At 45.0% G+C, this 25,650-nt stretch overlaps 2 protein-coding genes and 1 pseudogene across 2 annotated transcripts; 1 reads left to right on the top strand and 2 right to left on the bottom strand.

Annotated features, from left to right (window-relative positions):
* Positions 1–4,060: 4,060 nt before the first annotated feature.
* LOC100762870 (inhibitor of growth protein 1) lies at positions 4,061–4,892 on the bottom strand. The gene is given in 2 exon segments (XM_027434111.2): positions 4,061–4,121; positions 4,123–4,892. Coding segments are annotated over 2 exon segments (729 nt in total). The 5' UTR covers positions 4,791–4,892.
* A 15,246-nt stretch (positions 4,893–20,138) lies between these two features.
* Positions 20,139–22,205, bottom strand: LOC113838358 (forkhead box protein P4-like). The gene is given in 3 exon segments (XM_027434109.2): positions 20,139–20,502; positions 20,504–21,797; positions 21,842–22,205. Coding segments are annotated over 3 exon segments (2,022 nt in total).
* Positions 22,206–24,514: 2,309 nt separating this feature from the next.
* On the top strand, positions 24,515–25,075 carry LOC113838363 (annotated as a pseudogene).
* The last annotated feature ends 575 nt before the right edge of the window (positions 25,076–25,650 follow it).

Here is a 25,650-nt window from a genome sequence, read left to right as displayed (position 1 = left end):
CATGCACACTACACTGACTGGCTCACCCTGTGCCTACTCTATGCCAGCAGGAGTGAGCAACCAATTGAACCCCATTCGTGATGGGGATCAGGGATTGCAATTATTCCCCATGAATTAGGAATTCCCAGTAAGTGCGGGTCATAAGCTTGCATTGATTAAGTCCCTGCCCTTTATACACTCTACCAATTGGATGATTTAGTGAGGCCCTCAGATTGGCTCTGAGGGGTCTGGCATGGCCCTGGCTAAGAAGTCGAACTTGGCTATCTAAAGGAAGTAAAAGTCGCAACAAGGTTTCAGCAGGTGAACCTGCAGAAGGATCATTAAGGAGAGAGCCAGAGGGGCTCTGTCGCTGAGCTTACATATGTATACCTTCTTCTTGCTAGGTGTGTCCCAGGATCTGTTGTGCTCAGGGGGGGGGGAGAAGGTATGGTGGTGGTGGTGACATCTTGTGGTGTGGTGCATGGTGAGTGGTATTAGGTGTTCTTTCTGGTAACTGGCTATGGTTTTCTGGTGTGTAGGTTTAAAGAAACGGGGGGGGGGAGGGGCGCCCTTCAATCCCCGGGTTCGAGGGTGTGGCATCTGTTGTTGGCTTCCTGGGACTCCCCTTTCTTCCCTGTACAAGGCCGTTCCCAGGTCTCGCCACAGTCCGGGCTGGGAGCCCCCCCCTTGGGTGCCGGGGTGCTCACCCTGGGTGCCCTGCTTTCTTGGTGCATCGCCAGTCATTCCAAGTCATTCCGTATTTTTCCCCCATCACGACCCTCTCTAGAGTTTGTGTTTTCTCTTTCTTCTATGTCTAGATAGCTGGCCTGAGGCGAACCCCTATCCTGTCCTCCCCTTCCCTCCTGTGTCCATTGGAGGTGTCTGCAGTGGGGGGACTGTGGTGGTGACCATGCTGCTGTCAGCTCCCATTGGGTAAAGTTTGTCTCTTCCCACATCCAAAACACTGATACAACTCTCAGCGGTGGATCACTTGGCTCATGCGTTAATGAAGAAGGCAGCTAGCTGCAAGAATTAATGTGAATTGGATGACATTGATCATCGACACTTGGAACTCACTTGCGGACCAGGGTTCTTCCAGGGGCTATGCCTGTCTGAGCATAGCTTGATGATCAATCGTCCCCGCCCTCAGTGCACTCTTCTGGGTTGCTTGGCTGGGGGGTTAGCTTTAATGACCCCGCACACAGGCCCTCCATCTCCCTCAGTTCCGATGTGTGTTGGGTGCCTTGGTGGTGGGTGGTCATCCTCGTTGTCTCCCATGTGAGCCTTGACCAATGTCCACCCCTGCCTTTCCCTTGGCTTCTTCGCGATGCTCAGCTCCTGCCTCCCATTTGACCCATTGCAGCCTTGGCCACCTCAGCTCCAGAGCCTCCTCGTTTCAGGTCCCTTTTGGAAGCCATAGCAAGCCAGGATGTCCAAGGAGTCAGAGGTTGTGCTTGTGGTGCTGTGTATGCCAGGCGCCTAAGGGACGATCAGCTCTCTGGGGGAAGCTGGAGGGGTTCACAGTGCGCCCTGGGCACTCTCCACTCCAGCTGTGGCCGCTGCAGCCACCATTGTGTGTGTGGATGAGAGAGAGTGAGTGCAAGAGCAGAGGCAGCACATGGCAAGAGGTGTGGTCCCTTCTGGTGGGGGGGGTGAGGGCGTCATCCTGTGGGACTCGGAGAGTGGATGCAGTGCAGTCCAGTCTAGGGGAATTGGCTGCTAGAGCAATGCAGGGCTGCCCAACTCTCTCTCAGTGACCCCGCTGGCCCCGCCCCCCCAAAGCTGTCTCTCCTCCTCTCCTCCAGGAGGGCTGCACAAGCCCACAAGAGTTGTCTCCAGTGTCTCTGGTAGTTCTAGCATCTCTCTTCCTCCATCTCCCTCACCTGTAGATGCCGGCTCCATCGGAGTTATTCAAAGAGTCAATACCAATTCCTGCTAAAGTGATCAATATATTGGGAATAACATTCCTGTGGACATTTAAAGACACACTTAAGAGTAAAAAGACAATTCAAAGAAAACTTGCAGGATGAAGAAGATATTTGCAAAGAATCTGTCTGACAAGAATGTCGCACTTTTTCTCTTTTTTGCTTTATTGAGACAGTGTTTCTCTGTATTGTTTTGGAGGCTGTTCTGGGACTTGTCTGTAGCCCCCTGAATGCTGAGATTAAAGGCGTGAACCACTAATGCCCGGCGTGAATCTTGCACTTCTAACATGCAAAAACCTACAGAAAGATGGGTAGCACATGGGCTGGGGAGATAACTCAGTGATTAAGAGCACTGACTGTTCTTCCAGTAAATCCTGAGTACAATTCCCAGCAACCACAAGGTGGCTCCCAACCATCTTTATTGAAACCTGGTGCACTCTTCATACAGGCAGAATTCTGTACAAAATAAATGAATAAATAAATCTTAAAAAATGGAGAGAAACTCTGTACTGAAAAAAACAAAATAAATAAATAAAATATTAAAAAAGATTGGTAACACAACTTTCAAGCCAAGCGTGCAGAACACTTTTCTCAAAGATAAAAATCATCAATAAGCACATGAAAAGATGTTAAATGTACTCACTTATGGAGATAAAAATCAATTTCAGGAGATACCACCTCATACTCAGTTTTGTAAAGGTATAATTAAAACATTCAGAAATTATATAGAAGAACTCCATGAAACCAGAAGCCTAATGAACAGCTGCTGAGATTTAAATGAGATAGCTGCTAGGGAAAACAGTCTAGTAGTTCCTCGGTACATGAAGCAGATAGTTATCATAGAGTCCCCAGTTTATAGATGGGAGCCTATGACAAAGAAATTTGTTTCCACACCTTGAGCACAAGTGTTGGTAGTAGTATTGTTTATAATGCACAGGAGACATGCACAATACAAACTAATGAATAATCTTTGTGTGTGTGTGTGTGTGTGTGTGTGTGTGTGTGTGTGTGTGTGTGGTGCGTGTGCACGTGTGTGTATACTAATGAGTTTTTATTTATAGACACTCAAATCTGAATTTCATAGACTTTCTTGCATCATGAAATGTGATTTTTGAAACCACTGAGAAACACAGAGACCATTCTTAGCTCACAGGCCACGCAGAACACATGGTGTGGCTGGGTCTCAAGTACACAGTCACTTCCTAAACTCTGATCTAAGTAGTTTGTGACAATTATTTTCTGGCATGGACGCAATGTCTACTTCCTTATTACATGAGATCAATAATATACAATTTGCTTAAGGCTTTGTCTAAACTGCTGGTGCATAAATTTTTAAGACAAAAAATTTAAAATGATTTATGTTAAAATTAAATGCAAAAGAAAAAAACTAGCCAAGTTTCATTTATTTCTTGATGTCACATCTATACAGCTCACACACACAGCAGGACCCACACCTTGGCTTCACAACAGCACCAGGCTGCACTTCTGGTTATAATACAGCAGGAGCAAGGTGTCTAGGAGATGTACATTTATACACTTCATATAAGTTAAAGGTGGCTACACTATGACCTAGGGTAGCAAAGGCAAGACTTGGACCCACTGCCTGGACCACTTGTGTCTGACCTATTAAAAATGTACCCAGTCATTAACAATGGCCAGTTGGTGAATAGGCCATGTATAAAATATGTCATGAAATATTACCCATTTACCATTTAAAAAAATAATATTTAGACTTAAAACCTTAGACCAACTTGTCATGTGGATTTACATTATGGTAGCAAGAAGCACACTTGCTGTACTTCAGCAACCTGGCTAATATTTAATTTTTTTTGTAAACCATAACATTTTTGTTAAAACAGCCAAATCAAATCTCTTCTTCATACATCTGTTCAGTTACTTCCAAGTCACTCCCCAAGCCCCAAAACCAGTCTGACACTTGCTGACAAGCCAAAACCTGTATTTGTAGTTTCTAAAATGCAGATCTGCAGACTCAGTCTGGTCACAGGTACACCATGACGACACATGCCATCCCATGGAGAGGATCCGTTCCTAACATTCTCTAAAAATACGAATCTGAGCATCCTCAGACTTCTGAAAAGGCAGCGACACCTTAAATACACTGGTGGGTTCTGTTCTCACCTGTGAATGTCCACAAACTACCTGCTGTAAGCCCTTTCTTTCTTGGACTTTTCCAGGGCTTTGTCCAATGTTTACTCGTTCTCCCCGACATTTGGGGCAGTACCACTTGCCCCTTGGTGTATGGTTGAGTCCCACACACGAAAAGTGGAACCACTCGATGGGGCACTCATGGTTGTCACAGCCAATCATCTCTCCATAGGAGACCTGATTGCACACACAGTAGGTGGGCTCCTTGGGGTCCATGGGGAGGTCTGTGAGAGAGGCTTCCCTATCTGCTTTGGCCTTGGAGCGTTTCTTCCTCTTTGAGGTTTTTGCTTTCTTCTCCTTGGGCGTTCCTGAGGTGATGTCGTCATGGTCGTGATTATTAGATGCATTCTCTCTATTCTCATCGTTTCGCTGCCTCATGGACCTCTTGTTATTCTGCTTGTCTGCCTGAGTGATTACATCACTCCTGGACTTGTCCTTGCCGGGCTTGCGGCTGCTGCTGGTGCTGTCACTGATGTCCTGGTGTGCTTCGAAGAGCTCCACGTGACTGTCCACCTGCATGGTTCGGTTCTCCACTAGCTCCACCATCTGACTTACAATCTGGATCTTCTCATCGCCCAGCTCCTGGCTGCGGATCAGGGCCCTCTGGATGCGGTGCAGCACTCGCCACTTCCGGGTGCTGTGCATCTCATGCTTGAACTTCTCAGAGAAGTCATCCAATTCTTTCAGGATCTCTTGGTATTGGGCGTCAATCTCCCGCATCAGCGAGATGTTCCTCTGCAGGTCGAAAGGCAGTGACTCGATGGAGTCCAGGTAATCCTCCACATAGTTCACCAGGTGGATCTGCTCCCTGTTGGCAGACTCAACAAGGTTAACCCCGGAGTTCCCAGGCGACTCTGCAGCTTTCCACTTCCTCCACCCCCCTGCCCCCTTCAAACAGCACTGCAAAATGCAAAGCTCTCACCCTGCCTACAACCTCCCCCAGCTTCTTCAGCCAAGCATGCCTGCAGCTACAATCAGGCTCTCCCAGAGGCACTTCCATGCCTTGTGGACCCCAGGGCCTGCAGGCGCGGACCCTGGCCATGAATAATCGTCTAAGAGAGCATATCCTGAAGTTCTTTCCTGTGCTGTTGTTAAGCATAAAACAACAGCACAAGTGCAGAAGTCAGAGGGCAACTATTGTGAGTAGCTTCTCTTTGTTCACCATAGGGGTCCCAGCAATGAAAATCAGCACTTGCCTACAGCAAGCACTTTACCTGATGAGCAATCTCTATTTCCTTCCTTCCTTCCTTCTTTCCCACTTTCCTTCCTTCCTTTCCTTTCTTCCTTCCCACTGCCCTTTCTTTCTTTCTTTCTTTCTTTCTTTCTTTCTTTCTTTCTTTCTTTCTTTCCTTACTACTTTCCTTTCTCTTTCAAAAAGACTGTTTTCCCTCCCCTCTTCACAGCTCTTTCCACTCCCACTTGCGTCCTTCTTTTCTCCTTCCTTCCTCCTCCTCCCTGTTACACCGCTGTGTGAAAGATGTAAGAACTATAAGAAATATGTCCAGTGACGTAGCTAAGTGTGCAGAAAGATAAAACAGATGTTGCTGTGTAGGAGACAGATGTGTGTGTAAGAGAGATGTGTGTAGGGAAAGATGTGTCTGTATGCTGAAAGCTGCAACTGTGCACAGACAAGGAAGATGAAGCTGTACAGAAAAGAGCTGTGACTGTGTTGATATGCATGGCTAGGCAGGAGATAGATGTCTGTATGTACAGACAGACATGCAGTGGTATATATACAATATAGCTGTGTGGAGACAGAGTTGTCAGGTGGAGATCTCTCAGAAGATGTAAAGGAGAAAGTTACCGTCAGAAAATATCCGTTTCCCTGTGTACCCTCTTCAGATATAAAAGTCTACCCTTCGACACATTTGTGGATGTTTTATATACCCTGGACGTGATCTTGGAGTAGGCCTTTACTAAGGCCACTGGTATTTATCTAATTTCACTTTCTTGTTCTATAGGCCACACAATTTCCTAAACGTATAGTGGGAAGAGGCTTGTGATCTGATCTGAATACAACTCCTCTACCCCACTGAAACTTGTTGACCTTTTAAAGTTTATTTTACTTTGTCTTTTTTCTAAGTAAGTACTGGGTCAGATGATTCAAGTCTCTTAAAGTGACCCTTGATTTCTGTATGTGTGTCACAACCTCAATTGGGAAGTATAATGTTCAAATAGAAGGATATGTCCCTAAAATTGGGTGGGGTAGTATCCTTCCCAGATAATTACAGAAGCAGCACGTTTGGGAGAAGGCATAAATGATCCATATGTAATTCCAAAACAATGTAATATCCACAAATTGTGCAAATATTAATAGTCCCCTAAGCATTCAACATTCTGAGATCAAAAACAAAAATGTCATAACCCTGAACCTGACCCTAAAGGGACGCCTAACCCCAAACCTAACCCTAACACTAAACCTCGACTTGGCTGTAACCCTGAACCCTAACTTTAACCCTGAACCCAACAACTATCCCTAACTCTAACCATGAACCCTAACCATAATCCTAATCCTAAACCTAACCCTAATCCTTAAACATAACCCTAACCCTCAACCAAAAACCTGACTCTAACCCTGAACAGTGAACCCTAACCCTATCCCTAAACATAACCATAACCGTATGCATAAACATAACCCTATCCATAACTCTAACCTCTTAGCTAATCCCTACCTAACCCTAAACATAAATCTGAACCCCAACCCTAACCCCTAACATTAAGCGTTAACACTATCCCTAACCTTAACCCTTGCCCTAACCCTAACCCTGAACTCTATCCCTATCCATTAAAACTAATGCTAATCTTAACCCTAAACCTGAAACCTAATCCTAACCATAACCTTATACTTATCTCATAACCTTAACACTAACCCTAACCAGAAACATAACCAGGGCCGGGCCAGTTGCTGGACATGGAGATGGGAATAGCAAGAGGAGAGATGGGGACAGGCCAAACACTAACCCTGAACCATAAACCTAACCCTAAACAGAATTCTGAACCCTAACACTGAACCCTAAACGTAACCCTATCTCTAACGTTAACCTTGAAACCCTATCCCTAACCATAACTATGAACACTAACACTCAAACTTGAACTCTAACCCTAATTATAAAAATGAACCCTTACCCTGAACCCTAACACTAACCCTGAACCCCAATCCTAACCCTGAACCCTAAAACTTAACACTTGCCCAAACCCTATAAATGAACCTAACCCTATCAGTAACCCTAACCATAACCACAATCCTAAACACAGACCCTAACCCAAACCATAACCATGCATCCTAACACTAACCATAATGCTAACCAAGAGCCCTAAAGCTAAACCAAACCTTAACCCTAAACCTAACACAAATGGCAACCCTAATCATAACCATAACACTAACCCTAACCCTAACCCTGAACACTAAACCTAACCATAATTCTGAACCCTGACATTAACCCTAACACTGACCCTAAACCTGTCCCCTAAACCTAACCCTAAACTTAACCCTAAGCCTAATACTAACCTCCAACTCTAACTCTAACCCTAAACTTAACCATAACCCTAAACCTGAACCCTAACACTAATCCTAATCATAACACTAACTCTAAACCTAACACGGATTTGTAAACCTAACTCTACCCTAACCCTAAACCCCAACCCGAACCCAACCCCTAACCCTAACCATAACATTAACCTTTCCCTGAACCTTACCCCGAACACTAACATTTAATCTATCCCTAAACCGGACATTAACTCTATCCCTATACCTGAACCCTGAAATCTAACCCTAATCCTAACCATGAACCCTAACACTAACCCCTAACCTTAACCCTAAACAAACATAACCATAACCCTGTACCCTGAACCCCAACACTATCCCTAAATCTAACTCTAACACTAAACCCTAACATTAATACTAACCCTAACCCTAATCCTAACCCTAACGCAAGTGTAACATTGAAACGTAAACATAATCATAATTCTTACCCTAATCCTGAACCCTGAACACTAAACCTAATCCTAAACCTAACCCCAAACATGAGTATAACCCTAAACCTAAACATAAGTATAACCGTAACCCTGATTCTAACCCTAACCATAGTTTCTCAAAGTCAACATCCCATTTGTATAACCTTACCTTTTAGCTTGACTTCTCTTCATGGCTGAGGTCTTTGAAGGTTTCTGCAGAGGAAGGGTTCCAGGCACTGCCTTTGTCTTGCATCCATTTTTCCTCATTTGGTCTTCTAGTTACACTCAAAAGTCAGATATTTCCCTCCTTCTCAGCCTTGGCAAGTGTTCTATGAAGAAAATCAAATTCAAATTACAAAAGTGAACAAAATTGAAATTCACAGGCAGCAGCTCAAGACCACTTTTGAAGTCTGGAGCCTGACTTTATTCGGGGTTTCAGGTAGAACAAGTTGTACACTGGCTGCTGGTGCACTGGCATGCACATTTTTGGGGGAGGCAGCACAGGTAAAGTTCTCTGTGTTACCTGATCAAATGCACCTGAGCAGAGGACTGGGAAGGAAGGGGCATGAGGAAGGGGAGGAGGCAGCCAGAGGGCAAGGGAACAGAGGGAGGATAGCAGCAAGGGAAGCCTTGGAGGAAAGCAGAGAGACAGGAGAGGGGAGTAGGGAAAGTGGCAGGGGGTGAAGAGACAGGAGGAGGAGTGAAGAGTTAGTGCCACTTAGAGGTGGGGGAAGGGCTGGAAATTGAGAATAGGATATGGCAAATTATCCACAAAAAGGCATCAGTACTTATTAGTCCAACATACCAACATCAAATGCCAGTCAGCCAGCCAATTAAGAGTTACCTGGCACAGCCAGCTTCATCTTTCAAGTTAGCGGGTCATAAGCTTGCATTAATTAAGTCCCTGCCCTTTGTACACACTGCCTGTCACTACTACCAATGGGGTGGTTTAGTGAGGCCCTCAGATTGGCGCTGCGGGGTCTGCCCATGGCCCTGGTTGCGTGCTGAGAAGAAGTCGAACTTGGCTATCTAGAGGAAGTAAAAGTCCCAACAAGGTTTCTGCAGGTGAACCTGCAGAAGGATCATTAAGGAGAGAGCAGGGTTGGGGGTGCTCTGCGACTGAGCCTACATATACCTTCTTCTCGCCAGGAGGTGTGTCCCTGGTTCTGTTGTGCTCAGAGGGGGAGGAGGAGGCATGGTGGTGGTGAAGCCAGTGTGGTTTGGTGCATGTCTTGTGGTATTGGGTGTTGTTTCTGGTACCTGGCTATTATTTTCCAGTGAGTAGGTTTAAAGAATCCGGGGCTTCTAGATACCCTTCGGTCCCCAGGTTCGATGGGGGGAGATGGCCCATGGGGGGTGGGCGTCTGGTGGCGGCTCCCTGGGACTCCAGTTCCTTCAGTGGACAAGGCCTTTCCCAGGTCTAGCTGTGGTCTGGGACGGGAACACCCCTTGGGTGCCAATGGGTCTTGACATGGGCGCACTGCTTGCCTGGTGCATTGCCAGTCACCGGCCCTGAGTCGTTCTGCATCTTTTCCCCCAGTCCCGACCCTCTCTAGAGTCTGTGTTGTGTCTTTCTTCTATGTCTAGCTAGCTGGCCTGAGGTGAACCTCTACTCCGTCCTTCCCTTCACTCCTGTGTCCATTGGAAGTGTCTGCAGTGGGGGATGGTGGTGGGGACCCTGATGCTGTCAGCTCCCATTGGGTAAAGTTTGTCTCTTCCCACATCCAAATCATTGACTCTTAGAGGTGGATCACTGGGCTCCTGCATTGGTGAAGAGTGCAGCTAGCTGCGAGAATAAATGTGAATTGGAGGACATTGATCATCAACACTTGGAATGCACTTGCGACACAGGGTTCCTCCAGGGTCTATGCCTGTCTGAGCATAGCTTGACGATCAATCGTCCCCGCCCTCAGTGCACTCTTCTGGGTTCTGTGGCTGGGGGTTAGCTTTAATGACCACGCACATGGTCCCTCCATCTCCCTCAGTTCAGATGTGTGTTGGGTGCCTTGGTGGCGGGTGGTCATCATCGTTTTCTCCCGTGTTAGCCCTGAAGAATGTTCGCCCCTGCCTTTCCCTTGGCCTCTTCCCAATGCTGTGCTCCTGCCTCCCCTTTGCCCCCCATCACAGCCTTGGCCACCTCAGCTCCCCGAGCCTCCTCGGTTCCCAGCCCATGTGGAAGCCATAGCAAGCCAGGATGTCAAGGAGTCAGAGGTTGTGCTTGTGGTGCTGTGTACGCCAGGTGCCTACGGGACAGGGACGGTCGGTTCTCTGGGGGAAGCTGTGCGTCAGTGGTGCTTGTTTTGGGAGGGGTCCACGGTGTTCCTTTGCCCTCTCCTCTGCTGCCTCAGCCTCAGCCTCAGCAGCAGCCTGTGTGTGTGTGAATGAGAGAGAGTGAGTGCAGAAGCAGAGGCAGCAGATAGCAAGGAGGTGTGGTCCTGTCTGGCAGGGGTGGGGGTGGGGGGTGGCATCATAGTGTGGGACTTGGAGAGTGGATGCAGTGCAGTCCAGTCTAGGGGAATTGGCTGCTAGAGCGATTCAGGGCTGCCCAACTCTCTCTCAGTGACCCCGCTGGCTCCACCCCCCCCACGTTGTCTCTCCTGCTCCCTCCAGGAGGGCTGCACAAGCCCACAAGGGTTGTCTCCAGTGTCTCTGGTAGTTCTAGCATCTCTCTTCCTCCATCTCCCTCACCCATGGGTTCCTGCTCCATCAGAGTTATTTAATCTCACAAGATTAGCATGCCTGTCTTCTCAGCCTTTCCAAACTCCCAGTTTTTGTCATTGTTTTGTTTTGAAATGGTTTTTAAGGTAATTTCATGTTACCTAGGGAATCGACTCCAAATGATGTGTAGCATATGTGTGTGGAGAGGCCAGAGGTTGATATGAATGCCATCCTTAATGACTCTCATCTATTTATTTCATTTATTTATTCATTCATTCAAGACAGTGTCTCACATTGGAGTTCAATGATTCTCTCTCTCTGTAAAGTAAACAAATCCCTGGGATCCTCTAGTCTCCATGTTCCCCTCAGTTGGGTTTACAGGCACAGGTCTCTACAATCTGAGTTTTAATGTTGGTGCTGAGAATCCAAAATCAGTTCTCCATGGTTGCACACAATGCTTTACCATCTCTGTAGGTCCCACAGACATCTGCTCAAAAGCAGGAATTAAAAACACAATGTTAAAAATTGGTAGATGTTGGACAAGCTGTTGATACTTGATAAGACAGAGTTATAAAATGGCTAACAAATGTGAATTCTAGGTGTGGAGTGTCTGCCCATTTTTACAGTTTGATCACAAGAAGTCCCCACAGGCTCTTGTGGTTAATGTCTGGTTCCCCAGATGATGGTGCTATTTGTGGGGATATGGGTTCTTTATATCCTGGGGCCTAGTTTGAGGAAATGGATCACTGGAAATGTGTTTTGGCAGTTACATCTTTCCCTTGTCTTTCCTGTATTTCTTTGCTTTCTGGAAATCATGTCATGAAGAAGTTTGTCAGTAACTTACTCCAGCCATTGAAATTTTCTGCCCAAGGGTACAGGATGAAGCAACTGTGAACTGATGTTCCCTGAAGGATTCCATATCTTCATTGGGCATTCTGCAAGGCTGATTAATGGTTTAAAACTTCACTGATTCTTGGAGAGCTTGGCTTGACACAGGTACAGGGCCTAATAACAATTTATCTTGGATTATCTTTAGGTAGAGTAGTAGCCATTTGTCTTAGTGCTCTATTTTGTGAAGAGGCAGCAGAAACATGGCAACTCTTAAAAAAGTTTAGTCTATTATACTCATGGTGGGGTGCATGGCAGCCCACAGGTACACATGGTTTGGGGGAAAATGAGAGTTCTACACGCATATCTACTGGCAGCAGAAAGGTTGACATACTGGGCCTAGATTGGGCAGCTAAACCTCAAAGCCAACCCCTGGTGACATACTCTTCTCACAAGACCACTCCCATCTGAATAAGGTCACACCTCCTATTCCCTCCCAAGCCGTGACATTCTGTATAGATGAAGTATTAAAATTCATGATCTTCTAGATATATTCCAGTCTAACCATCATGCCATTTTTTCACCATATTGTCTGATATGATACAATTGTTTTAATAAAGAAAACAATTTGAAATGTAGTAGCTGACAAAGATTTGTTTCTACCAAATAGAAGGCCTGTAAAAATTTTTTATTTTGGTCTTTGAGACAGGGTTTCTCTGTGTTGCTTTGCAGGTTTTCCTGGAACTCACTCTGTAAACCAGGCTAGTCTTGAACTCACAGATATCCACCTGCCTCTGTCTCCCAAGTGCTGGGACTAAAGGTGTGTACACCACGAGCATCCTGTAGGCTCTCTACACTCTGCTCTAACCCATATACCCCGAGTTTCATCAAAGTATTTTATTTTATTTTAATTGATTTTTATTTAGTTTAGTAACAATCATTTTTCAAATCAATCCCAATTCCTTCTACCTCCCAACCTCCCATGCCCCCCAATGGCCTCCTCATCCAACCCCCATCCATAACCCATGGAGGGTGAAGTCTTACATGCGGGAGTTTTCAAAGTCTGTCATATCATTGTGGGGAGCACTTAGAACCTCCTCCATTTATCTGAGTTGAGAATATCCCTCATTAGGTAATAGTCTACTAAATTCCTTTTGTACACAAGGGATAAACACTGGTTTCACTGTAGGAGGTCCCAGAGCCTCTCCAAGCCTCCCAACTGGTACTCAGAGGGCTTTCACCAAAGTATTTTAATGTATATCCTTCTTTATGTTTCTGTGAAACTTCATGAAACTGTTGCCTTGTTGGAAAACAGAATTTGGGGGAATTCATACCTAGGTCATAGATCATTCATGTTTGGATCTAGAATTAATGATCTCTTGTGTTCTTCATGGTGGGAGTTGTGCTTCTGAATTGTCATGAACATTGAGTGGACCCTCAGAATCTCTGCCCTATTAGCTTCTTCAATTTTCTCATTGGTATCTTTGTCTCACCTACCAAAAACTAACACAACTATTATTGTAGATACATCTCAAGTTTTTCATATATTTGAAATGTTTCATATCTACACACAAAATAAAGAAAAAGGAAGAAAGAAATCTAAAAGAAAGAAAGCAGACAAAAATTGAGAGAAAATTAGTCAACTATTAAAAGGTGTGTAGGTATGCATACCCTTTGTGTTTTGCACAAATATGCCAGCCACTGACTCCATGGTCATTGAGGAGGCACAGCTAGACTGAGTGGAGATGCTCTGTGAGCTCTGTATACCCTCTGTGCTCCAGATCATAGTAGACAACATAATTAAAACACATCATCAATTACAGTTTTAACCATGTTCAAACATTGAAGATGTATGTATGTGTGTGTATGTATGTATGTATATTTGTTTGTCTGTCTGTCTGTCTGTATGTATATTTGTATGTCTGTCTGTATGTATGTATGTATATTTGTATGTCTGTATGTATTTCTTCTTTCTGCCTCTCCAGTATTTTGCCAAACTTTTTTATATATGACTTTTATTGTGCTTCTATTTTTGCCAGCTTGATTTCTATTGAATCTGACACAAATGTACAAACTGACATGGTGGAACCAATTCTATAAAGAGAGAGATACATTGTTCAGACTAGACAAAGGGTGTGTAGGTATGTGGGGCGGTTATGTGACAGACTTAGTAAACTTGTTTAGCCGAGGGCTTACTTTAACCAAAAAAAGGAAACAGACAAAAATAAATAAATATCAGTGGACACGTGGACACCTGCTGAGAATCATGAAAGTAGAGAGAAGCCAGCAGAATTGTCTCTGCCTTATGCTTAAGGGCTCTGAAGGCTGTTCTATTACTTGTATAAACAACTAGTATTTGCTTATGGGAGAATAAGGGAATCTTAGGATATGAGTCACATAGTCCTCCCTAATTGTATAAGGAAAATCAAGGGCAGTCAGTTAAGAGCTTGGTTCACAACAGGACATCTGTATGTTTATGAAGACTACTAAAAACAGTGTCCATTAGCCCAGTTTAATTGACCATCTAGGAAGTTGTCCCTGGATCTCAGAATGAAATGTCATAGCAATAGTGCTCTCACAGGGACAGCACCCATGAGAAATGACATTTCTTTCTCTTTGGATCTAAGTGGAAGGAGTTTTGACAGCTGGAGAGTAGGAGCAGGAGGCCTTAAGACATGGGTTTATATTCTTCAAGTTCTCCAACCCATCAGAACTCAGGAAGACATGGCTAAAGCACAGGTAAAGGTGTGAACAGGGAGAGGTGCAGGATGGATACCAGCAGGCATAAGTGTCCTGAATGTCTTCCCAGAACACACAAGAAGGACCCGGGAACTCACATCATGGCAATGGCAGCAAGAAGAGGGGAGCAGATCTCAAATGTATAGCCATGGGATTTGTGAGGTTTTCTGACTTGTTTGATATTCAAAATTGTAGAGGAACTGACTATGAGGACTTATGCCTAGATGGACCTACCTTCTCTTCTACAAAAGCTAGGAAAACTATAACAGCAGCAACTAATGATACAAAATAGAAAAATAATGGAGAATAGCAAGGAAGCCACAATATACTTGTTTTGAAAAGAGTAACCACACTGCCAATCTTCAGGGAAAAAAAGACTCAAGTTACAAGAACAACAAAAGAAATGAGAGCTACCACTTCCAAATTTCCAAAACCATAAGGATCATAAGGAATATTGTAACGGCATTAGACCTATAAAAGATGAAAGCCTACAATTTGCTGCAATGTGTTAGAATGCAGCAGGTAACAAAAAGTCCTATATGAAAGACAGAAAGAGTCAAAACTTACATTTGTTTACCTGTATATTGTTTATATGGTATTCCCATAGAGGATGGGTATATAATGGTGGCATATAGAAGCTTGGAAATGTTATCTGGAAGGAGACATATGGTTGATAAAAGGAATATATTTGAAAACTGCAATGTGACTAGATTTAATTTATTAAGAAAAATGTAGGGCTAGAGAGATGGTTCCATGGTTCATAGCACAGGTTACTATAGCAGGAGACCCAGATTCAATTCCCAGCATTCACATGGAGGCTCACCTCTGGTTGTAATTCTGGTCTCAGTGCATCCAATGCTATCTTCCAGATTCCAAGGTACCAGGCATGCACACAGTGCTCAGAAGTATTTGTAGGTGAAAACACCCATACACATTGAATAAAGTGCTTAAAAAAGAAAAATGTAAGAAATGACAATGAAGAGTTATTACCACAAATATGTGAAGAAAGATAATTGTTAATTACCTTAATATAAGATCTTACAATTTGTATTTATACATTGTATGTGTTTCATAATATCACATTATATAAGTTTAAAACACTATGTTACTTTTCAATTAAGTTATTTAAGTTGTATGCCAAAAATATTTAGACAGCTTAAAAGAAATGGACAAACTTCCATAAACAATAACAGAACAGAATGCTCTAACTTAGGCCTCATAGCTCAATTGAATATCAGCTGCATTGAGAGTCAGGAGGATTCTAAGTTAAAGCCTCCCTGATCTACTGAGTAAATTTAAGCTTATCTTGTGCATGTCAGCTAGAACCCACATCAAACGCAAAAGTCTGAAAGGGCTAGGATGTTTATCACTAGTAGAATTCCTGCCTAATATGATGAGCGTTCAGTTTTAGTCTTTACTACTAGAAAGAAAATGGGGCCAAGGGACATTTAAAGGCACACTTAACAGGAAAAAGACAATTTAAATAAAACTGGCAGGATAGAAGAAGGGGGTTGCAAAGAATCTATCTGACAAGAACGTTGTACTTTGAACATTCAAAGAACCTGCAGAAAGATGGGTAACAAAGAGGCTTGAGAGATGGCTCAGCAGTTGGGAGCACTGACTGCACTTCCAGTAAGTCCTGAGTTCAATTCCCAGCTACCACAAAGTGGCTCACAACATCGATAGTTCAACCTGGTGCCCTCTTCTGGCCTGTAGCCACACATGCATGCACACTCTTTACATAATAAATAAATAAATCTTAAAAACCAAAACAAATAAATCAAATATTAAAACAGGTGTATAACACAACTTTCAAGCCATGTTTGCAGTACAATTTCCTCAAAGACAAAAGTCATCAATAAGCACATGAAAAGATGTCAAATGTATTTACTTATTGGGATGACAATCAAATTCAGGAGACACCACCTCCTCGTCAGTTTTGGACAGGTACAGTTACAACACGCAGATATTACATAGAAGAATTCCATGGAACCAGAAGCCTTATGCACAGCTGCTGAGATGTAAAATAAGGTAGCTGCTTTGAAAACAATCTAGAAATTCCTCAATGCATGAAGCAGATATTTACCATAGATTCCACAGCTCCTAGATGGGAACCCATGAGAAAGAAATGTGTTTCCACACCTTGAGCACAAGTGTTGGTAGTGGTATTGTTTATAATGACAAGGAGACATGCACAATACAAACTAAAGAATAATTATCTAAGAGAGCATATCCTGAAGTTCCTTCCTGTGGTTTAGATAAGCATAAAACAACAGCACAAGTGCAGAAGTCAGAGGACAACCTTTGTGAGTAGCTTCTCTGTGTCCACCATAGGGGTCCCAGCAATGAAAATCAGCACTTGCCTACAGCAAGCACTTTACCTGATGAGCAATTTCCCCTTTCTTCCTTCTTTCTTTCTTTCCTTCCCCCTTTTCTTCCTCATTTACTTTGTTTTTGAGAAAGCCTGTCTTCCTACCCCTCCACACTTCTCTTTTGCACCCACATTTTTTTCTTCTTCCTTCCCCCTCCCTGTTACCCACCTTTCTCTTTCTTTTTCTTTAATGGGGCCATATTTGGTCTAGTCATCCTGGCAATCCTACTGCCTCAGCACTCCAGTGATGATATTAAGGCCTGGTCATTACAGTCCTGGTCCTTTGGGAGTATTTCTCAACTGTGCCTACTGATGTGGAGACCTGCTCTTTGCATGTGACGTTGCACTTACAGCTAATCATCTGTGGTATTTTGTTTGTTTCCCTTTTTATTACCTTTGTTTTAGCAATAAACAGAATAGTTTCCTCTCTTTTCCTTTTTTAGAGACTGGTTCTCTCTATGTAGAACTATATGTCATGGAACTTGCTGGGAAGTCCAAGCTGACTTCAACTTCATAGAAATCTACCTGCCTCTACCTCCATTTTTGTACTGAGAGTAAAGGTATTTAGCACCAGACCCTGACTCAGATTCTTTCCCTGGCTTTTTTTTTTTTGCCAATTTATGAGTGTTCTGTGGATGAAATGTCTATTCTTATCTCAGTGATGTGTCAGTCACACATGATTCAAATCTTCCTTTTGTTTATTCTCTGTCAATTCTAATGCTTTCTTTGGTAAGGTTTTCTTCCACTGTATTTCTGACTTTGTTGAGTGTGTTTTGCTTCTTATTGTTGACTAGCATGTATTGTTTCCAGAAAACATGATGAAGGGCAGGAGGAATTACCCAGGTCAGGGGTATCATCTGCACTCTCCAAATCTCCAGAGATTCTCCAAGGCTCAGAAACCATTGACAATGGCCAATCTGGCTTAGGTGTCTGCTTTCCTTGCAGTGCCTGGCCAGTTAGTATCCTGGTGACAGCTGAGGTCCTTCCTATCCCTTCTGTGCTGGACTTGGAATGCCCAGAAGCACCCACTTGAATGGCACAGTGGCTTCCTCCTTTCTGCTGTGATTTCTCCCAACATTCCCATCTCATCTGGTTGACATTTCACAGGAATTCCTCTGTATTTCTAGATGGCTCTTGATGCCTTCTCTTCTTTTTCAGTTTCATTAGGAACCTCTCTCTTTAAACATGTACAAAATATTCCTGTTACAGCTTTTCAGAAAGGTTTCTGAATAGTCAGAAGGCAAAATACCATGCTGGCAACACAAAAGCATATCTTCTGAACCAAATTTGGCACATATTTTTCTATCTGTGAATTTTTTATTAGGAAATATCACCCTGGTTCCTAAAATTGAAACTATATCTGAGGGTTTACTTTATTGAAAATGACATCTGCCACTGCTGGGTGTTTAACTCAGTGTGGGAGCACTTACCTAGCATGCATGATACCCTGGGTTCAAGCCTCAGCAAAGATCAAAGAGAGAAGCATCTGAAGCCATAAACTTTAGAGAAGAGAATCTGTATGTGAATGGACTTCTTTGTTTCAGAAAATCTATTTATTTAGTCTTGTACTTGGTGTTCAAAATTTCAAGATACACAATGTATTTTGACCATTCCCCCTTCTCACACTTTATGCATGATATCTGCACCTCTCTCTCTCTCTCTCTCTCTCTCTCTCTCTCTCTCTCTCTCTCTCTCTCTCTCTCCTTCTTCTGTGGGTAGCTGACTGATCTATTTTGTTTCACCTCACAGAGAGTTCAAAAGCTGCCATATCATTTTTGGAAGACAGCAGTTTATATCCTTTATGTCTTTCTGGAAGAATGGATTCTTTTCATGCAGGTTGCAGGTGTCATTCCTCAGTGTTTCCTAATGTTAAGAACCCAGTCAAGTCCCAGAGGCAATATACACACAAACAGCCAAAATGAATAGACAAAGTGTATGTCTACCAAATTCCTGCTTCCATGAAATCTTTCTGACCTGAATGCCTGAAGTCCAGTATTTTACAGGAACCCAAATTCTCACATTCCAAGGTCATTAACATTTGCTTGCTGGCCACCTGGGGGAGCCTGGATGCTGGTCAGCTCACCTTCCCTCCCTTCAACCTAATCCTACACTCAGGATGAGAATTCAACTATAGCAGAGGAATTAGAAAGTGAATTCAACTTCATAAAATACATATTTATGTAAATCATTTTGTTGGGAAATGAGGAGAAAAGCCATGTGATGTCGGCAAAGCCAAAGATAAGTATTAATGGAGGAAACATAATTTACTAAAGAAATCAAGTGTTGCCCCAAATCAGAAAATCAACCACAAGCAATGTCCCAGAAGAATTTTCACAAAATATGACAAATAATATTGCAAAATTTGTATGGAAAAGAAATGTGCCATAATGGCTAACAATTTATTGAAAAGCTCTGACAGGGCTTTGGTATGGTGACTGCCTCTCAAGCTGTTCATTTACCCTGAGGTAACCACAGATGTTAAAACAGTAAGAAATTGGGAGAGCAAGAGTCATTTCACAGGAAAGGACCAGCTGGTCAAAAAGGAGACACACAAGTACCTGCAAAATAGTATGTGACAAAAATTTCTTTAAAAAAAGAGACATGGTCCAACCATATTCCAGGCTGGCCTCAAACTCCCCCAAAGAAGGATTTTAAGGACTATGATGAGACAGCCTTTATGAAAATCTGTTATGTTAAATAAATCAGCTTCACAACTCTGAGTGTTTCACCCTCAACTATTTGGGTGAGTAAATGTTTTATGTTTGTCTCTAAGTGCATGTTCTTCTAATCCATGTATGCTAGAGAAACAGGTAATGTAGGAAACAGGCCCAAAGCTTGGCAGACGTACCTACAAGGCCAGGACTGGGGAACCGAGGAGATGTCCTCAATGTCCAGTCTAGGGCAGGTATTCAATGCAGAGTTGGATCAAACTTGCCCTCTAGGTAAAATAGGGTTCAAAGAGTGTAGGAGCACACCTTGTCAGATAAATTAACCCCTTTAGCAGCCAAAGGGACTGTATTTTAACCAGGCATAAAGCCAGCAGAGGAACATGTGGGAAAAGGTTGGCTTGGCTTCCAGCTTTCCTAAGCAGACATGGTCAACAATTAGGAAATTTGTTCTTTTAAATCCTTATTGCCGGCTGCCTTTCCCAGATTAAGGTTGGAGCTGACCATAACCGGTCACACCTGTTTTTGAGAATCCATCAGCACCAAGGCTGGCAGATTTCTCATTAGCATCCAATGGCTCATTAGAAAGCTGAATGGAATCAGCAAAACCAGGTATATATAACACTCTGGAAACCAGATTGGAGATTCACCATTCTCTGGAAAAATGCAAGGAGCCCACACCAAAACCGGATCTGGCCCTCTCAAAAGTCCCCAGGGAGCTGCTGGCCCAGGTCTCCCTGATCTGAGTCCCCGAAGTGCCTTGAGGTTGGAGGGGCTGTAGAGTGGGGTGGGTGGGCTGCGGTCTGGACTGGGTGGCAGGGTCGTGGCCAGCCCCACCTGCCCACCCAGCCCTTAGGACATGTCTTCTCCTGGCAGGTCCTCCTCCAGGTCCCTGTCTTCCCGAGGTCCCACAGTGCTGGGGTTGGGGGCAGCCAGGGGAGGCCAAGGCTGCCTGTCTTCCTCTGCCTCAGCAGGCTCCTCTTTCATTTGCACCTGGTGGCTTTACTGAGGAGGGGAGAGGCGAGGGGGGCTGCTGCTCCCTTTGCAGGGCAGTGGCTCCCCAGGGGCACCCATGTCATCCTGGCTGAGGGGCAGAAGGCTGCAGGCTGAGCCAGGGTTCAGCATGTCAGGACTGTTGAGGAAGGGGAAGTTGCTCTCTGCCAGGGCAGCCTGATAGCTGGTGTTAAGGGCACCAAAACTGAGGCCCGAGATCATCACTCCCTGTCATCCTTGATGATCTCCGTTTCTGCTATTTCTGCTCGTCCACGGTCCACACAGCCCCCTTGAGAGTCTCCACTTTCACGAAGCACTCATGCATGCTGAGGTTTTGGCTCACAACTTTCTTCCAGTTGTCAGTTTTTCCTCGGAAGAAGGCAAACATCCTGGTGATCCAGTTACAGATCTCTTTCAGAGTCAGTTTCCTATCTGGAGATTCTAGAATGGCCTGGCGGATAAGGGAGGCATAGGTGAAGGGGGGCCTGACAGCAACATTCTTGAAGTAATCATGATACTTGGGAAGCTCTGAATAGATGGGGGAGCCGAATTCGTGGCTGCTTCTCCTGCGGGCAGGGCCCCCATTATGCAAAGAGGTAAAGCCCAGACCAGGGGGTTGCAAGGGTGTGACAGGGGCAGCAGCTGGAGCTGGGGGATGCACGAGGCCATCTGGGAATGGGTCTGAAGAGACGGTCACTGGCTGGCAGAAGGGCTTGGGCTCTGAAGGCCCCATGTGCACATGTGCCTTCATGGCCTGGAACCGCTCACTCTCCTTGGTGAGCTGGATCTCCAGCTGCTGGACCACCTGCATCTGTTCTTGGCATTGGGCCGTGCTCTGATCATCCAAAGCATGTTCTGTGTTGAGGTGTTTGATAAACTGGCCCAAGTCTTCACACAGGGTCTCACCGCCTGGCCAGTTGCATTCCCCATGTCCATAAAGGGGGTGGGAACTGGGGGTTTCCTCATGGGAGGAGCTGTCTCTCCGAGGTGTGAGCACAGGGGGCTGTCTATTGGGTAAGGGGTGGTGGCAGAGGGGTGGGGAGACCTTGGGGGCGCTGGCGAACCAAGTAGCAGTGGCAGCTGTGCTGGCCAGGTCCAGCCCATCCTGCCTGAAGCTGTCCTCAGCAGGCTGCCCTGGGGCACCCTGGCCTTTCCACAGCTGAGGCAGGTCTGTTGGGCACGCGGCTGCTTGCAGGAGGGCCTGGAGGGGCCAGGAGGCTTGGCTGGGCTGCAGGTCGACCAGCCCCTGCCTCTGCAGGTTGAGCAATTGCTGTTGCTGCAACTGTTGCATCTGCAGGAGCTGCTGCTGGAAGGCCAGCTGTGTGTTCCCCAGAGCCTCTCTGGGCTGCTGTTTCCCAGCCTGCTGCTGGGTGAGGATCTGCAGGTGGAGCTGTTGTTGCTGCTGCTTGTAATATTCCTGCAGCTGCTGGGGCATGAGAGCTTGTTGCTGCTGCAGCAAGGCCTGCAGCTGAGGGGGTGACAGGTTCTGCTGCATCTGCTGAGGAAGGGGAGGTTGCTCTCTGCCAGGGCAGCCTGATAGCTGGTGTTAAGGGCGCCAAAACTGAGGCCCGAGATGTGCTGTGACATCATGGCCTCAGACATAGGCACCTGCACTGCAGAGGCCAACTGTTTGCTGTCCATGTTCCCTGGGGAGTTCAGATTGGAGGCTTGCTGCAACAGGAACTGCCTGGGCACCTGGAGAGCCTGTTGCTGTTGGAACTGCAGAAGCTCCATGGAACTCATCTCGCCATCGCTGTCAGCTCCCCTGGTGGTGTCCCTGCCAGAGCCGTCCCTACCTGCAACTGCAGCCATGCCTGTGGTCCAGGACCCACTGCCGCCATCACCTTGCCCAGAGAGGCTGCCCACGCCAACTTTCTGACCAGTCGGTGCCGACCTGATTGTCTCCGATCCAGATTCCTCCATCATGTCGCTCTATCAGGACCTGGAGAAGAGAGCCCAAATAACATTTTTAACCTGATCGTAATAGTCTCTCTATATAGAATTGTCTCCACAATTTAAAGAGTCGTAAAAACAAAATGATTCTTAGTACATAGATTAAATGAATCATATTATTAGATGCTGAGAGACTATTGCAACAGCACATAACTTCATTCTCTGAGCTGTGGTTGGGGCCGTCTCTCCTGCATATTTTTACTAGTAATAACATAAGCTGCTGTTCTATCAGAAGAACCATTAGTAAAAAATGACATAGTATTTTCATGGGACTGCTCCTTACTATTTTGGGAATCTGAAAGGATGCATTAGCGTGAATTGCAACAGCCCAAGATTTGGAAACTGATTATCAATTTTCTTTGAAATCAATTAATGGTTTTAACAGGCAGCTGTCTCCTGAGTGGCTTTTTCTCAAAAATCATGTATCAACATTTACTTTCTAGATTTTTCTTTACAACTATAAAAATTTAGGAGGATTTCTGTATCTTCTCATCTGCCAAATTCCATATAATCATCCATAGATTTCCCTTGCCCCTCAATCAATGCTATGGGCTCCTGTTATTTTTCCACCAAGTGAATCTTGAGGATTCAAATCAACATCTCCTCTTAAGACATTGAGTGACCAACTGGATGTTCTTATTGACTATAATTAAAGCAATTTTGGTAGCTAATTTACTATGTCTGAGACAAACTATATCCAAGTCAATTTAAGCAGTTCCATTTGTCAGCATTCATGTATTCACAATCCTACATTTATCAAACATTCATGTGTGGCCACACCAAACATTCACAACTTGCATACATCTCACATTTCTCCTTTTGCCTAGGTTATGATCAGTTTGTTGAACTGAAAAATCCCTAATTGAAATCTCTGGTAACACAGCAGTTACAGTCAATTCATGAATTATGAACATCCAAAATTCGAACAGATCCAAATTTACCTATGTTGTCTTTCTTTTCTTTTCCATAAGGCCTTAAAAGAGTTTCTGACTGGCTGTATCAATAGCGTTTTTATACAAGTGACTGGTGTCAGCCACAGCTACATCTCCCAAGGCTGCAAGTTATCTACGTTCTGACATTGACCTTACCCTAGCCTTCTCTCCTCTGACCTGCTGTAGGTTATCTGTGGCTGCTTCCCTCTCCTGAATATGGGGCACAAACCCAGTTCTCTATTTTCTCTTCTGTTGGTACTCTTTCTGACTCAGTGCCCTTCCTGACCATGTCCAAAGCAATCTCTAGCAGCCTCTGTGTATTTCCTCCTCCCCATGCCCTGCTCTCTCTAAAGGAATAACATTTTTAACTGAAGTTACTGTTGGTCTGATATCTAAACAAATCCCAATAAACCCATGCATGACATTTTTATCTCCTATTGCTAAATTTTTCTATTTTTCTATATTCTCCTTTTTAAATTTCTTTTTGAGACAGTGCTTCTCTATTTACAATCCAGCTCCGACTAGAGCTGTGGCACACTTACATTACCTTACCAACCTAACTCTCTCAGGAGTTGAGGCAGCCATATTGCTATTCTTTTGTTTAAGCTGCAGATGATGATATAAAGAAAGGAACAATGGATGAACAACCCACATGAAGTTTATTTACCAGAAATGCAGGGAGAGATGGGGCTGAGTTGTCAGCTAACCCAGAGGAGCCAAAAGAAGGGAGGAGAGTAGGAGGCAGGACCTTTTAAAGGGGATTTTGCATATGCGCACTGGGGTTTTGCACCTGAGCAGAGTCCTCACACAGGCCCCAATGCATGGCAGGTGTGTGCTCCGACATTAGGGGGCATGGTCATCTAGGTGTATGGTTTTTACACATATCAATACTCCCAAGGCTACCTTGACCTTGGCGCTGGCCAGCAAATCCACTGGTGATCCGTCAGTGTGTATTCCCTTCTTTCTTAATCTTGGTGAGCACCTCCACTATGTAGCATCCAGTGCTACTACTTCTTACAGGTTCCAACAAGGGATATGAAGATTAATAAAGACAAAACAGCTGGTCACTCTTGAAAGAAAAATGCCAATTTTATGTAGGGGGTTGTTGACTTCTATAGCATTGGAAGTTCCCGAGGAAGTAACTCAGTTCAAATTCCAAGCTCTTAAGACCCTTGCCCTATGCAGATAATCTGCATATTTGTAAACAGGCCTTGTTGGCAAGAGGGAAAATAGGAAATATCACCTGGCTGTAGGCAGCCAGTAGCTCCCCAGGTGTACTGCTGATCAACCCTAGATAAGAGAAGAAAGCAGCCTCCCAGGGGGTCCCCATACCAAGGGCCACTGCTGGTCATGGCTGTCTCAGTGGAACAGAACCGGTCCCTGGCCAGAGCCCCAGCTCACCCCTGAGCCATTCGCTGCATGCTGTGGGAGCGCGGGCACGTGTGGAGCCTGGCTGCTCCCTACTGCGTGGCGGAGCTCACCAAGGGCGCCAGTGCCCTATTCCCTGCATCTCAGCAGCCTGGCCGTGAGGGACCTCCGGTGACAGGCAAGCCAAGCATCCTGCAGCCTCTCTCAGGCCAGTGCCAGCGGGGTTGGCCCCAGAGCACAGCCATGTCCCACTGTCTTGGATCTCAGCCTGAGACCCACACCAGCGACGACGACCCTCACCAGATCCTGCAGCAGCTCCTGCTTTCGGGAAACCTCATCAAGGAGGCAGTGTCCCGGCTACATTCACTACAACTACAGCTACAGGCAAATCTTTCCTCACCCCGATTCCTCAAGCCTCTGTCCGCCCCTGTGCAGGAGCCACCATCACCTGGGAGCCCTTGAGCGGCCTGCAGCGACCCTGGCACTTGGGTGAGGAGGGCGCTGCTCAGAACTGGGGAGGACTTTCTTGTCCCTGGCAGCTAACAAGCAGGGTAGCTTCCTCACCAGCCTGTACCTGCGGACCAAGGCATTCACCCAGATGTGGCTAGTAACAAATCTACACTTCGCACCCAAGTGACTGGAATTGGGGCTGAACTGATTATAGGATTTTAACTTAACTGAACTGTTTTTGAATAAATGTGTTCAGGTTTTTGTTAAAAAAAAGAAAGAAAAAAGGTCCTGCAGCCAAGGGGATAATTGACAGTACCCAGTGACCCTCAACCCTGCAAGCCCATGCCCTGACTTATTTCACTCAAATGTATCTCACTTAAAATATATAGTTACTGCTATACTCTGTACTTTGTATAACCTGAAGTAACCATGGAAACCCTGTAATTTGTGGCTTTCAACCTTTGGTCTTCCCCTGTAAAAGCTTCTCTTTTTGGGTGGTTGCTATCTCACTTGCCCGCCATGCAGTGAGATCCTAGCTGGCCACCTTGAAATAAAAAGAAACCTTTTGCTTTTGCATCAGAGTGTCAAAACCTTGGTTTAGTCTCTGGGCTCCAGGAACCTGGCACAACAATTTGGTTTCCTGACCATGAAACTCAAGACCCTACCAG

The sequence above is a fragment of the Cricetulus griseus genome, unplaced genomic scaffold (genome assembly GCF_003668045.3).
Source record: "Cricetulus griseus strain 17A/GY unplaced genomic scaffold, alternate assembly CriGri-PICRH-1.0 unplaced_scaffold_1, whole genome shotgun sequence".
NCBI classification, from domain to species: Eukaryota; Metazoa; Chordata; class Mammalia; order Rodentia; family Cricetidae; genus Cricetulus; species Cricetulus griseus.
The sequence above is the reverse complement of the archived record's forward strand: the minus strand, read 5'-3'. Positions and strand labels throughout refer to the sequence as shown.